This window comes from Bidens hawaiensis, unplaced genomic scaffold, assembly GCF_021521415.1.
Source record: "Bidens hawaiensis isolate Kalapana, Puna unplaced genomic scaffold, B.hawaiensis_p1.1 tig00052372_1, whole genome shotgun sequence".
Lineage (NCBI taxonomy): Eukaryota > Viridiplantae > Streptophyta > Magnoliopsida > Asterales > Asteraceae > Bidens > Bidens hawaiensis.
In genome coordinates this window covers 43,627-59,157 of record NW_027499414.1, presented here as the reverse complement: position 1 = coordinate 59,157, position 15,531 = coordinate 43,627, and the positions used below count along the sequence as shown (strand labels likewise).

The following is a 15,531-nucleotide window of genomic DNA, read 5'->3' as shown; positions in this document are numbered from 1 at the left end:
ATGCATTTAACATTTACAGTATGGTCTGGTTTCATATGACCGGTTACCAGTATAAACCGCGAACCAACCGTTCACAACGTTTTGAAAATTTTGAATCTCTGTAGAGTCAGACTACTAATCAACTGTAGTAGTTGATATAATAAAAAACGGTTTTAACCTTTCTTTCTTTCTTTCTTTCTTTCCAGATCAGATGGATGAAGCCACATACACGATTCCATCTGTAGCCAAAACTACTATAAACTCTCTCTTTTATTAGGGCTTTCTCAACTCAACTAAACTAAATTAAATTGGGGCTTTTCTCCATTCCGAACTTAATTGGCACAATTGATGCTTCAAACTGGCCAATTGAAGCTCAAATTCGAACCTAATTATGAAGGCAGGTATTGCTGCTAAGCTGATTGTGGATGCACTGCTGCAACGCTTTCTTCCGCTTGCCAGACGTCGAATTGAAACTGCACAAGCACAGGTAACAACACACATTGTCTTTTACTTTCAATTATAATTACAAGCTTATTATACTCATATACGGTGGTTCTAGTATCTGCTTGTACTTATTTGAGGACTTTAGGTTTATATGGATCTAGCATATGCATAGGTATAAGTGATTATTTAGGTGCTTACAAGTTTGACTCAATCCGAGTTCAGTTCGGTTCGGTTTTAACATATCTGCTTAATGCACTATATTCCGGCTGTTGGATCTTGTTGTCCGGAGTATATTAGATATCGTAACAATAATGAAATAGGTGTTTCATTCGTTGTACTATAGTAGAGAATAAAAATCACTGGCCTATAGGATATATTAATGTTATTATTTGTATGATGACGATTTCGTCTATGAAAATTATCATCATAGGAGTTGCTAAATTCGTCTATGTTCCTATTTATGTATCCACTTTTCGATTGTATAACAATCCTATTTTAGCTCTATCTATGTCCCCCAACGCATTTGAAGTAAAGGCATTCTTTTGAGGCGTTTGGTATTATAGGTTTTTTCAAGGGGATATCTCTTTGGAATTTCATGTTACGTCTAGGGGCAAAACTGTAAACAAAGTTATTGGGTATTCACTTTTAAGTAACTTTTAACTGATCTAACATGCTATATAATTTCACACTTAAAAGTAACCATGAACAATGGACTGAGTTTCATATGCAATCGATGTAGCTAATGGGACGCTTGCTTCACATTAAGTAAATGTCTGGTTTTAGTTAACATCTACAGTCAACACCTTGAAATTGGTTAGGATAATGCTAGTATTAAATGGTAAGGAACTTATTGTAGTAAATGCTGAGACCTTTATTTATAATTGACCTTTACAATTGGACAAAACTCAAAAGGACTAAGGAGCATGTGAAAGTTTGTTTCTACTTAGTTTCAGATTGATTTTTTTTTGTTAAAGTTTATGGCTCCCGGATGCTTCTATGGTATTCGTTTTATAGCCCATAAAAAGAATGTTTTTAGATTTTGTTTTCTGTATGCTATTCTTTAATCTTTATAATCATACGTTGGTTCATAACTTCATATGAATGTTTTCTGAGAAATTATTCTTTTATCAAATGCGGGAAACTACAGGATGGACAATACCTTAGGCCGTCAGACCCTGCCTATGAGCAAGTATTGGATTCGTTAGCTATGGTGGCACGGCACACACCTGTACCTCTTCTTGAAGCACTTCTTCGTTGGAGAGAAACGTGAGTCTGTAAACTCTATTGTATTGTGCAAACATTTGTATATGATTCATGGGTATTTTTTTTCGTTGACATTTTCACTGACTGGTTTCAGAGACATGTATCGCATGACTCTTTTTGTATGTAGTTTGACCATGTGATATCTTGTTTCTTTTTTCAGCGAGTCTCCAAAAGGTGCAAATGATGCATCTACATTTCAAAGAAAGGTTTGTATGCCTTGACCCTGAAGGCCACTATGGCTATTTACCTTGTTTAGGAATGCATTATTTAACCTTTATGCTATTGATACCATGTTATTAACCAGAGAACAATAGATAGGCTAAATGTGTGTGATTAAATTTGAGAACAGCATGAACAAAACAGTGATTGTTCTGAGATTTGAATACATTATCTGATCTTTAACTATTATCTCCCCTGAATGGAGCAGCTTGCAGTGGAGTGTATATTTTGCTCAGCATGTATTCGTTTTGTGGAGTGTTGCCCACAAGAAGGACTCACAGGTTCAGCATCTGCATAATCAATTTCATTTTTTCTGTAAATTAAGTCATGATATCCTAAGGCTTACTGTCTCTACAGAAAAACTTTGGATCGGACTTGAAAACTTTGTGTTTGATTGGCTGATAAATGCTGACAGGTAACACCAAATTGGCTCTATAACTTTCATATTCTTTCAATATTTTTATTCCAGATAATCCACCCACTACAAAACTGAAAAGTTGTTCGTTGCAGGGTTGTTAGTCAGGTTGAATATCCTTCACTGGTTGATTTGCGTGGTCTCCTTCTCGACTTAGTTGCACAACTCCTCGGTGCTCTATCAAGAATCAGGTTAACCATACAAAGTTCTCGATTAGACACAGTTCCCAACTTATAAACCGTAAAAAAATTCATATCCATATGTACTATCCTTCAACAGATTTAGCCCTGTAACCGAGCGGTTTTTCATGGAACTTAACACTCGGCGAATCGATACCAGTGCCGCTCGAAGTGAAACCCTCAGTATCATTAACGGATTGCGTTATCTAAAACTTGGGGTACATTTTAATTTTATTTATTTTCGAGAGAACAATAATACAATATACTACTCTGATATACACGTTTTGCCAGGTGAAGACCGAGGGTGCGTTAAACGCGTCAGCTTCCTTTGTAGCGAAAGCCAATCCACTTAATCGTGCACCTCATAAACGAAAGAGTGAACTTTATCATGCTCTTTGTAATATGCTGTCAAACATATTAGCACCACTTGCAGATGGCGGTAAAGGCAACTGGCCTCCACCGGGTGTGGACCCTGCGGTTACTCTCTGGTATGAAGCCGTTGCACGTATACGAGTTCAACTTATGAATTGGACCGATAAACAGAGCAAGCATATAGCTGTAAGTTTAGTTACATGACTTTCTTATATTAGTTTTTATTACAAGTTTATAACAATTGCTTGTTTTTGTTCGTTTATGTTAGGTTGCTTATCCGTTGGTGACTTTGCTTCTTTGTCTTGGTGACCCTGTGGTTTTTCTTAATAACTTTGGTACTCATATGGAACAACTGTATAAGCATCTTAGGGTAAACTATTTATACCTATTTACCTTTCTGTTAAACAAATCATTATCTAGGGAAGAACTAAATTTACCCATTTACCCTTTCTTTTAATCAGATGTAACTCATTTCACAAAATGTCTCTTTTTAGCTATTTATCAAGGCCTGTAAACGAGCTGAACTTTCAGTGAACCGTTTGGCCGGAAGTTCGTTCATGTTCGTTTATTTAATAAACAAAAGAACATGAGCACATGTCTAGTTCGTTCATTTATGTTCTTGAACATTTGTTTACGTTCGTTTATATTTGTTTGTCAATTCATTTGCATTCATTTTTGTTTTGTTAGTTTACATTTGTTTTAGTTCGTCCGTTTACCTTCGTTAATATATTCATTTAAATTTTCTATGCCCATTACAATTTAGTCTAGTTTTAATAACTTTTTAGGCCTAACATGCTGTTCTCATTTACTTCTAATTGGATTTAGCTCAGCTTTTGTTCGTTAATATATGTTCGGTTGTGTTCGTTTGTTTACTTTTGTGAACTGTTCGTATATACTTTAGTGAACCGTTCGTATATACTTTAGTGAACGAACATGAACACATTCAATTTCTTAATGAATGAACACGGGCAAGAAAATTCGTTCGTTTATTTGTTCGTGTTCGAATCGGTAAAGTTAAAAGAACGCGATCACGCGCTGTTCTTTATCGTTCGGTTCGTTTACAGGACTAAATTTTATCTGTTAGTTCCTTAAAATACCAGAATTTTTCAAATACTCGTGACACCTTGGTAATCAATTAAAACACTTGTCTTCTACAAATCGCTTTATTACAAATGATAATTTGATTCCGACTGTTCAATATCATATAATAACTTTTCGAAAAGACATCGATAGATATCGTTGCCAGATGACATAATTTAGGTTTATTTTGACAGGACAAGAACAACCGTTTCATGGCTCTGGACTGTCTTCACCGTGTTTTAAGATTTTATTTAAGTGTTCACGGGAACTCCCAACGACCAAACTGTGTATGGGATTACCTCGACAGCGTGACAGCTCAGCTTTTGACAATTTTAAGGAAAGGAATGCTTACGCAAGACGTGCAACACGATAAAGTTGTTGAGTTTTGTGTCACTATGGCTGAACATAACCTAGATTTTACTATGAATCATGTGATACTAGAATTGTTAAAACAAGACAGCCCGAGTGAATCAAAGATTATTGGGCTTCGTGCTTTACTCGCCATTGCAATGTCTCCCACAAGCCAACACGTAGGCTTGGAAATTCTACATGGTGATTAATCATTTGTTTATGATATTTAAATCCTTTTAAAGATCTTGTTTTAACTTTTTTTTTGTTTACCAGCTCATGACTTGGGTCATTATGTTCCAAAAGTTAAAGCTGCAATTGAGTCTATCTTGAGATCATGCAATCGGGCTTATAGTCAAGCACTTCTTACTTCTTCAAAGACAACTATAGGTAACTCTTACATAACCACGATTTTGTATGGTCACATTTCCTTTATTTATGTTAAACATGATATTATATTATTAATATCACTGCTATCGCATATTCACATAATATTTGTCTTTAGCCTACGGTCCTGAGTTTTTTAAAAAAAGTTAATGTTTTGATTTCAGAGATGAAAAATGTAAAAATTTAAAGTTTAATATTTGATTTCTATTATTTAACGTAACATCTTTTAAAAGCGAAACTAATTTCCCTTTTGAACCTTTTTATCTACTCTTCTCTTCCAACAGTTTTATTTTATTAGTTCTATCGGGCCATTCGCCAATTATTCCCATTCGCTTAATCTAATCTCGAGCTAAACATATAAACCTAAGTTTGTTAATTGGGAATGGCATAAATACACGAAAACAATTAAGATAACACAAGGTACAAAAAATGCTTCATATGAATCTGAGTAATTGATTGTTTAAACGGTTACTAAGTTACTTTGTATTACTCATATTCGTAAATAAAGATAAAATGGGTCGACCCGATCTGTAACCAGTGACATTTTATCCAGATGCTGTTACCAAGGACAAACCACAAGGATACCTATTCCGCTCGGTTCTAAAGTGCATACCGTATTTAATCGAAGAAGTTGGTAGGACCGATAAATTAACCGAGATTATACCGCAACACGGAATAAGCATTGACCCTGGTGTCCGTGAGGAAGCGGTCCAAGTACTTAATCGGATTGTCAAACACCTTCCGCACCGCCGATTCGCAGTTATGCGCGGTATGGCAAATTTCATTCTCCAGTTACCAGACGAGTTCCCGCTTCTCATCCAAACGTCACTCGGACGCCTTTTGGAACTCATGCGGTTTTGGAGAGCGTGTCTCTCCGATACTGATATCGAAACAGATGTTCCTTTCGCAAAAACTGTGCCGAAAAAACTAGGGTTTAAAAAACCTTCGTTTCATCAAGGCGAACCGATAGAATATCGTGCTTCAGAGATCGATGCGGTTGGTCTTATCTTCCTTAGCTCTGCTGATAGTCAAATCCGACACACGGCATTGGAGTTACTCGGTTGCGTACGAGCCCTACGAAATGATATACGCAACCTATCTCTATATGAAAGATCAGATATAACAAAAGATGAAGCTGAACCAATATTTATAATTGATGTTTTAGAAGAGAACGGGGATGATATTGTTCAAAGCTGCTACTGGGACTCCGGGCGTCCGATTGATATTAAACGGGAAGCTGAGATGGCACCTCCCGAGGCAACGATACAGTCAATACTTTTTGAAAGCCCGGATAAGAACCGATGGGCTCGGTGTCTTAGTGAGCTTGTTAAATATAGTGCAGTGTTGTGCCCTCAGTCTGTTCAAGAAGCCAAGTAAAGTTTTGTATATGTTTTGCCTTTTTTAAAATTGAAAACTGAAATTTGGGTATTTATATTGTTAGGATGGAGGTTATTAACCGACTTTTGTATATCACGCCTGTTGAATTGGGTGGAAAAGCTCATCAGTTTCAGGAAGCAGATAGTAAACTAGACCAGTGGCTGATGTATGCAATGTTTGCGTGTTCTTGTCCACCTGGCAGGGAAGGATCCGGCGCAGCAACAACACGAGATCTGTTTCGTCTTATATTTCCTTCATTAAAGTCCGGTTCTGAAGCACATGTTGTGAGTCCTAGACAACTTTATATTTTATACAAACAATGGATGCGCTTTTTATCCTTTTTTATTTAATTCTTGTTACATTTCAGCATGCGGCAACAATGGCTCTCGGGCACTCGCATCTGGAAGTGTGTGAAATAATGTTCAGTGAGCTTGCATCTTTCATGGAAGAAATTTCTTTGGAAACGGACGGAAAACCAAAATGGAAGGTCTGGGATATTATTTTTATATTATTATTAACATTAAGTGGGTTGGCTAACGGGTCAAAACGGGTTAGGTTGAAATGGTTCATTTATAGTATGAGTTTGGTTGAAACGAGCCAAAACAGTAATATAATCTGAATCTTAGTATAATATTTTAGGAAGCTTTATGCATTAGAAATAGAATTTGGGGTATTTGTGTCCTGTTTCACCGGGCTAAAACCGATCTAAAACGGTTTTCAGTTTGGGTTCGGTTCAGTTTTTTTATTTGTGCCTGAAATTTTTGGACAGAAAAAAAATGGTTTTAAGATTATGAATTTGTTCCCTAATTTTTGTTATTTAACAATTAATTATTATTATACATTTTAGGTAAAATATTTTGGTTACACTATTCATTAACTTATAAATTACTAAGAATTCAAAATAAAAAATATCCATAAATTGGGTTAGGTTCATTTTTTTTTTTCGGTTTCAATTACATGCAAAACTGAAACCGAACCAAAAGTTTGGTTTTTACGAATACATAAAACCAAACCGTTGGTTTTTGTTTAGGTTCGCTTATTTTGGTTCATTGTTTTTTAGGATTTTTTGGTTTTATTCATAAGTATATGGTTCCAGTTATATAACTATCTTAAATTGTGTTGATGCAGAGTCAAAAGCCTCGCCGTGAAGACCTCCGAATCCGCATTGCAAATATATATCGAACCGTTGCTGAAAACATTTGGCCTGGGATGCTAAATCGCAAGCCGGTTTTCCGTCTTCACTACATGAAGTATATAGATGAAACCACACGATTAATCTCAAGTTCACCTCCTGAAAACTTTCAAGAAATACAACCGCTCCGTTATTCACTCGCATGCATACTACGCTCACTAGCTCCCGAGTTTGTTGACTCAAAATCTGACAAATTTGACCAGAAAACCCGAAAACGATTATTTGACCTTCTTCACTCTTGGTGTGACGAATCCGGTACCACATGGAGTCAAGACAGTGCAAGTGATTACCGACGGGAAGTCGAACGTTACAAATCTAGTCAGCACACTCGGTCAAAAGACTCCAATGATAAAATCTCATTCGATAAGGAAGTAACCGAACAAGTTGAAGCCATTCAATGGGCTTCCATGAATGCCATGGCTTCATTGTTATATGGGCCGTGTTTTGATGATAATGCAAGAAAAATGAGTGGTCGAGTTATAGCTTGGATTAATAGCCTCTTCATTGAACCCACACCACGGGCCCCGTTCGGTTACTCACCCGTTGACCCGAGAACCCCGTTTTATAATAAATACACCGAAGGCGGTCGAGCCACGGGACGTGATCGGAACCGCGGTGGTCATGTTCGTGTCTCGCTTGCTAAAATGGCTTTGAAGAATCTTCTTCTTACTAATTTGGACTTGTTTCCCGCCTGCATCGATCAGGTCCGATATTGTTTACTATATTCATTAAATACACAAATGGTCCCTGTGGTTTGGTCAAAGGCACGTGCTTGGATACTAAATTTTAAAAGTCGCAAGTTTGAGTTTTGTGGTTCTGATTTTTTTAACAAATTAGGGGTTTAAGGCTAGGAGTGTGCATTGGTCGGTTTTGGGCTCAAACAAAGGCAAAAACCGAAATTTCAGTTTTTGAAAATCATATGTTTTGGGTTAATCGATTTTTGGTTTGGGGCTTAAAATTGTGCCCCCCAAAAAAAGTTTTATATATATATATATATATATAGGGGAAAGTTAACGTACAAAATTAACATGCTAATTGTGAGAATCAAGTAGAGTAATTATATATACAAGTAGAGTATTAATGTAATTACTCTATGAGTAATTACATTATTACTCTATGATGTAATTACACAATTAACCTACTTGTATATATATATATTACTCTCCTTGATTCTCACAATTAGCACGCTAATTTCATTTGTATTTGATCCAAACCCAAATTAATGAATTTGTGCCTCAATCTTTTTGTTAATTAATAATTAATTTTATATATATGCATTTGGGTTAAAATAATCGAGTTACACTATCATTAAATTCTTATAAATTACTTATATTTTTAAATAAAAAAATGAAAATCTATAAATTTAATTCAGGTTTTCAGTTTTTATTACATGCAAAACCAAAACTGAACCAAAAGTTCAGTTTTTACGGAAACATAAAACCACATCGTCAGTTTTTGTTTCGGTTCGGTTATTTTGGTTTGTTTTTTTCAGTGTTGGATCGGTTTAGTGCACACCCCACACCCCTACTAAATTTCTGTTAGGTTTCTGTTATGTTTGGGTGTGTTGACTAAAATACCCCTTAACTTTTTTTCCCCTGTGTTTCAGTGCTACTATTCTGATGCAGCCATAGCAGACGGTTACTTCAGTGTGTTAGCTGAAGTGTACATGCGCGAAGAGATACCTAAATGTGAAATTCAAAGACTTCTAAGTTTGATACTTTACAAAGTGGTGGACCCGTCTAGACAGATTCGAGATGATGCGTTACAGATGCTCGAAACGTTATCGGTTCGCGAATGGGCCGAAGATAAAATTGAGGGGTCAGGGAGTTACCGGGCCGCCGTTGTCGGGAACCTTCCAGATTCTTACCAACAGTTTCAATACAAATTATCTTGTAAACTTGCAAAAGATCATCCCGAGCTGAGTCAGCTTCTTTGTGAGGAAATAATGCAGAGGCAACTCGACGCGGTAGATATAATCGCTCAACATCAGGTTCTAACATGCATGGCTCCATGGATCGAGAATCTTAATTTCTGGAAACTTAAAGATTCCGGGTGGAGCGAGCGGTTATTAAAAAGTCTTTATTATGTGACGTGGCGGCACGGTGATCAGTTTCCCGATGAAATTGAGAAGCTTTGGAGTACGATCGCGAGTAAGCCCAAGAACATAAGTCCGGTTTTGGATTTTTTAATCACTAAAGGGATTGAAGATTGTGATTCAAACGCGTCTGCTGAAATAACCGGCGCGTTCGCTACTTATTTCTCGGTTGCTAAACGAGTGAGTTTATATCTAGCTCGGATATGTCCTCAAGGGACCATTGATCACTTGGTTTACCAATTGGCTCAATGTATGCTCGAAGATAGCGTGGACCCACTTAGACCAACCGACAAAGGTGAACCGAACGCGAACCATGTTTTGGAATTCTCTCAGAGTTCATCGGTGGCCCAGGTTGCAGCAGTTGATAACCAGCCACATATGTCACCATTACTGGTTCGCGGGTCACTTGATGGTCCTTTAAGGAATAATACAAGTGGAAGCTTAAGCTGGCGAACCATGAGTGTGACCGCGCGGAGTGCTTCGGGTCTGTTGACTCCAATGGCTCCCAAAAACGTGGTCCCCGTGACCGCTGGGCGGTCCGGTCAACTCATTCCGGCTTTAGTCAACATGTCGGGACCGTTAATGGGTGTTCGAAGCGTGAATGGGAGTATACCAAGCCGACACATGTCACGTGACAGCGGGGACTACTTAATCGACACTCCAAATTCTGAAATTGAAGGTATGCATGGTGGGACCCATGGTGTAAATGCTAAGGAGCTTCACTCGGCTTTACAAGGGCATCAACTGCACTCGTTAACCCATGCCGATATCGCGTTAATATTACTCGCGGAAATTGCTTACGAGAATGACGAAGATTTCCGAGAACATTTACCATTACTTTTTCATGTCACATTTGTCTCGATGGATAGCTCAGAAGACATTGTTCTAGAACATTGCCAACATTTGCTCGTTAATTTATTATATTCTCTTGCGGGACGACATTTGGAGCTCTATGATGTTGAAAATAGTGACGGTGAGAATAAGCAACAAGTCGTGAGTTTAATAAAGTATGTCCAGTCGAAACGCGGGACGATGATGTGGGAAAACGAGGACCCGACACTGGTCAAAATTGAGCTCCCAAGTGCAGCGTTATTGTCAGCACTCGTTCAAAGCATGGTGGATGCTATATTCTTTCAAGGTGATCTTAGAGAGACGTGGGGAGCCGAGGCGTTAAAGTGGGCCATGGAGTGCACATCGAGACATTTATCGTGTCGGTCCCACCAAATATACCGTGCGTTAAGACCCCGTGTGACTAACGATGCGTGTGTCTCGCTTCTTCGATGCCTTCATAGGTGTTTAACAAATCCCGTCCCGTCGGTTCTCGGGTTCGTTATGGAAATTCTTCTAACATTGCAAGTAATGGTGGAGAATATGGAACCCGAGAAGGTGATTCTCTACCCGCAGCTTTTCTGGGGGTGTGTCGCCATGATGCACACCGACTTTGTTCACGTTTATTGCCAGGTTCTTGAGCTGTTTGCACGCGTCATTGATCGATTATCGTTTCGCGACCGAACCACCGAAAATGTGCTTCTCTCAAGCATGCCACGAGACGAGCTAGATAATAGTGTTTCTGATACCAACCTTTTGAAAACGGAGTCTGAAGCCGTTGGCGGGAAAGTTCCGGCTTTTGAAGGCGTGCAGCCACTTGTGCTCAAAGGGTTAATGTCGACCGTGAGCCATGGTGTGTCAATTGAGGTTCTGTCGCGGATAACTGTCCATTCGTGTGACTCGATATTTGGGGACCCGGAAACAAGACTCTTGATGCACATCATCGGGTTGCTCCCATGGCTATGTTTACAGCTAAACCAAGACGCGGTTGGCGGGCCTGCTCGTAATGTTTCAACAAACTTAGCGATTTGGTGTCGCGCGAAATCATTAAACGAATTAGCAACGGTTTTCATGGCGTATTCAGAAGGAGAGGTTAAAACGATCGACAATTTACTTGCTTGTGTGTCGCCATTATTATGCAGCGAGTGGCTGCCAAAGCACTCAGCTTTAGCATTCGGGCATCTGCTAAAGCTTCTAGAACGTGGTCCAGTTGAGTATCAACGGGTAATCCTGTTATTAATGAAAGCGTTGCTTCAACACACGCCAATGGATGCAGCTCAAAGCCCGCATATGTACGCAATCGTTTCTCAATTGGTTGAAAGTACACTATGTTGGGAAGCGTTAAGCGTACTCGAAGCACTTCTACAAAGTTGCAATTCCAAAACCGGGACCCACAACCATGATCTGGTTTACGAGAACGGGCTGGGTGCAACCGAGGATAAGGTACTGTTTCCTCAATCGTCTTTTAAGGCTCGAAGTGGACCGCTACAACAGGCTATGGGTTTAGGGTTTGGACCGGGGTCCATGGCTGCACCAGTTAACCTTTCTGAGTCGGGTGTTTCGCCTAGGGAGTTAGCTTTGCAGAACACGCGGTTGATCCTTGAGCGCGTGTTGGATAACTGTGCACTTGGGAAAAGAAGAGATCATAAAAGATTGGTGCCTTTTGTGACTACTATTGGTAACACTTGAATCTTTTAAGGTTATGTTTGTTGGGTACATTATATGCCCATTTGGTTTTAAGTTATATATATAATATTTAAGAACCAATACATATACAGATCAAACAAGATGAAAACAATTGAAAACACAATGAATCACACACTGTACAATTCACTTGGGGCTTGGTCCATTCTTCTTGAACAAAGCCAATGCATCACTGTAAACAGCCACAACGTTCGAGAAAACAGCAAGAACGATCATGAAAACACACAAGATTTTGTCCCGCTTGCTTGCTATTCCATACCGATCCATGATATTTGAAACAAAAAATCATCAAGATTCTCCCTCGAGCAGGTTGTAAACAGGCCAAGTTAGACCTCAGCTCATTTCGAGCTCAAATTCTAAAGCTCGAGCCCGACTCGTGAGCATTTATCAAGTTCGAGCTCGCCTCATTATTTAATAACTAATTTATATCTGTTTTAGATATAATTTTATATATGACATAAATATAATATAGTTCTTTTTTAAATATATTGAATATGTTGTATAAATAAGATAATAGTATGCTTATTATAAAAGTGAAGCTCGTGCTCTAGACTCTTTTATTAAATAAAAGCTTATTTTTAGTCCCTAGCTCTATTTCTAAGGCTCAAGTTTAGCTCAAAAGTAGTTTTTTAAGTTGGAGTTGACTTGTTTATTGTTTAATAATTAATTTATATACATTTATAATTTTATATATAACACATAATACATATAATTTAGTTATTTTTATCATATACTAATTATTATAGAAATAGTTGTTAGATATATTAAATTAAAGTTATATAAACAATAGGCTCTTTAGAGCTCGCAAGTCAACTCAAGCACTCAGATAAGTGTAGCACAGGTTCAGACTCGTTTATTAAATAAAACGGCTTATTTTAGGGTCTAGCACAAGTAAAGCTCGGCTCGTGAAACGATCTAAAGTAGCTCATAAGAGGCTTGGCCCGTTTTCACCCAGGCACTTGGGCACACAACTAAAGTAAGTACACAATAACAACTTACCCGAGAGTGATGGCAGCTGGAAAGATAAACCCGATACAAACAGCAGCGGTTGCTCCGGTAAACTGAAAAGCGTCCCATATGCATGGAATAAAATTTGCACCCAGAAATATGAGCCCAATAAGGCCAATCGTAATTGATGCAAATCTTAAATTATCTGAGACTAACGGGCCTTTACGAGGGAAGAGTAGGCCATCCAAATTCAGTCTTAATGGGAAGAACACAATAGGAAAAACGAGCATCAAATGGGCTGCGTAACTAACACGAACAGCATCATTTAGCAACGAGCTATACGGGATTCCAAGACTTGTATCAAAGTTCGCAAGTACATCGTCAAGTGTCCCGTCCCCGAATAATAAAAACCCGAAAAGGCTTGTCATTACATAAACAGTGGAACAGAGGATAAGCGATGTTCTAACAACTGATTTTATTTTAGTGTTGTCTTCGAGTTCGTTATCGATTGAGTGAACTGCAAAATATGAAACATGAAAATAATCAAACTAAACATTTTTTTAATTTTTGGTTTTCACAATAAGTATAGTTTTTTGGTTTCTCGTTTGGGCTTGAAAATGTTGGGCCGGAAAATGCCAAAAATAATGAACTCGGCCTAGAACTTTCGATGTAAAATTTCTTTAGCTTAATAAAGATTATTAGACATTTGAATGTAATATATTAGGCTATACCATTTATTAATTTCTTATTAATTACTTTTTTTGTTGATAGGAAAATCAAACAGCAATATTCGGTCTTTTGAAAAACATGAAACCAAACCATCAAGTTTTTATCGGCTTCAGTTATTTTGGTTCTATTACTTCAGATATTCGAGTTACACTATGGTTATTTCTGTTTCTCCTAACTGTAACGGTCGTATTCAGGTTGACCTATTTAAGACGCTTAACTAAACAAGTCAACCCAATTAATTAACCAAGTCGACCCCCCCCCCCCCCCCCCCCCGATTTGTTTAACCCAATTCTTTCAACCCTCCAACCCATCTCACACGTTTATAACTCGTCAACACGTCTACCAGTTTGAGTAGTTAAGTTAAACAAAACAAGTTAAACCGGCCGTGTTTGGCTCACCGATTCATCTTGCCAACCTGACACAGTTAGCACCCGACGCATAAATACCGTTATAATGACAAATGTAAGCCGTGACAAGAACCGGGACAACAGTGAAGAGATTAAACACCGACGTGAAATCCACAATATCAGGAAACAATTTAGGCATCATAACACTTCCAGCTACCAATTTGAAGATGGTAATTCCAGCAGTGATCACCAAAAACACTACTGCAAGTGCTATTGATAATGTAGACGTATATCTCAATGAATCTGCATAAAGAAACGTATCGATTATAACAAACAAAATATAAACTTCAATCCTTAAAACTTGCCATGTAATTATAAAAATACTAACCAATGCGCTTTAGGCTTGCTAACGGGGCAAATATCCCGAGTGTAGTAACAAGAAGAACAAAGAACCGACTGTTCCACCAGTGTTCACCAAACCAACCTTGTAAAACACCCGCATGATGAACACCATCTGAGGTTGTTCCAGATAGCACATCACCTAGAAAACACAAGTCAAACCAAAACCAAACTTTATGTCAAGTATAGTTGTCTAATATGGGAGCGTTTGATTGCGAGTATAAAGGAATAAATCAAAATCATTTAATACTTTTTAACACTGATTCATATTCTTTAAAACTTCTACCTGTTACATAGGTATGCCTATAATAAATTGCATTTCAATCATTTTAACCGAAAAAGTTGTAATTTATTATTCTATGTTTTCTCTAAGTTTATTTGATACTTTACAACGAATTGAAACCGAAACATACCGATAATAATCATGTAGACAACAAGCACACCAATGTTATTAACCATCACACAAACTTGCAACAATATTCTACCAACATTTCCAAAAGCATCACCCATGGCACCTCCGTAAGAAACCGACCTCCCGGCTCTACTAAACCGAATCAACAGATCAATCGACGCGTCAGTCAAGAATGCCATGAAAATAATCAAAGCGATTCCCGGTATAAGCCCCAAAATCTTCATGGTTGCAGGCAAAGCCATGATTCCAGCACCCACAATAGTGGTTGAGAGATTAAACACTGCACCAGTAAAAGAAGCGCCATTGAATTCCTCAAAACCCGCTTCTTCGGTTTGGTTGGTCAGCAACAACGGCGATTTCTCGTCAACTGTTTGATTGTTGGTTCTTGATCTCGCGGGTTTTTTGGTTTCAATTGTCATCTTCTGACGAGTTTGACTTTATGCAGTCAAAAGTCAAAACCCTGAAAATGAATCCAAATTGAAGGATATTATTATTAACTTCAAAATTGATTGAATGACATAAATCCCAATTCAGGATTAATATAAGAAAAGTCAAAATTGAACATAAAACCATGGAATTGAATCCTAATTACTGATTTTTATTGCATAACTGATTGAATTACATAAAACCCAATTCAAGATTACTGTAAAAAAGTCAAAAACGAACCTGAAACAGTCTGAATAGGATTAGAAACAGTCAATAAACTTGATTGGAGGTGGGATTCTTAAACCCAGATTAAGGAGTTGGTCAAAATGGAAGGGAGGCTTTAAATTGTGAAAATGAAGTTGGTTTATATACGGTGGTGAAATTATTA

General features: G+C 37.9%; 2 protein-coding genes across 2 annotated transcripts; one reads left to right on the top strand and one right to left on the bottom strand.

Annotated features, from left to right (window-relative positions):
- Nucleotides 1-267: 267 nt before the first annotated feature.
- LOC143599571 (uncharacterized) lies at nucleotides 268-12,022 on the top strand. The gene is made up of 16 exons (XM_077077487.1): nucleotides 268-466; nucleotides 1,571-1,689; nucleotides 1,847-1,892; nucleotides 2,114-2,186; nucleotides 2,263-2,320; nucleotides 2,416-2,511; nucleotides 2,600-2,717; nucleotides 2,791-3,057; nucleotides 3,140-3,241; nucleotides 4,146-4,503; nucleotides 4,576-4,689; nucleotides 5,240-6,059; nucleotides 6,128-6,347; nucleotides 6,431-6,550; nucleotides 7,192-7,959; nucleotides 8,862-12,022. The coding sequence occupies exons 1-16, from the start codon at nucleotides 371-373 to the stop codon at nucleotides 11,865-11,867; spliced, it is 6,381 nt and encodes a 2,126-aa protein (XP_076933602.1). The 5' UTR covers nucleotides 268-370; the 3' UTR covers nucleotides 11,868-12,022.
- Nucleotides 12,009-15,213, bottom strand: LOC143599572 (amino acid transporter AVT6A-like). The gene is made up of 5 exons (XM_077077488.1): nucleotides 14,719-15,213; nucleotides 14,295-14,447; nucleotides 14,006-14,209; nucleotides 12,886-13,347; nucleotides 12,009-12,151 (listed from the first exon to the last, which is right to left on the bottom strand). The coding sequence occupies exons 1-5, from the start codon at nucleotides 15,134-15,136 to the stop codon at nucleotides 12,009-12,011; spliced, it is 1,380 nt and encodes a 459-aa protein (XP_076933603.1). The 5' UTR covers nucleotides 15,137-15,213.
- Between the last annotated feature and the right edge of the window lie 318 nt (nucleotides 15,214-15,531).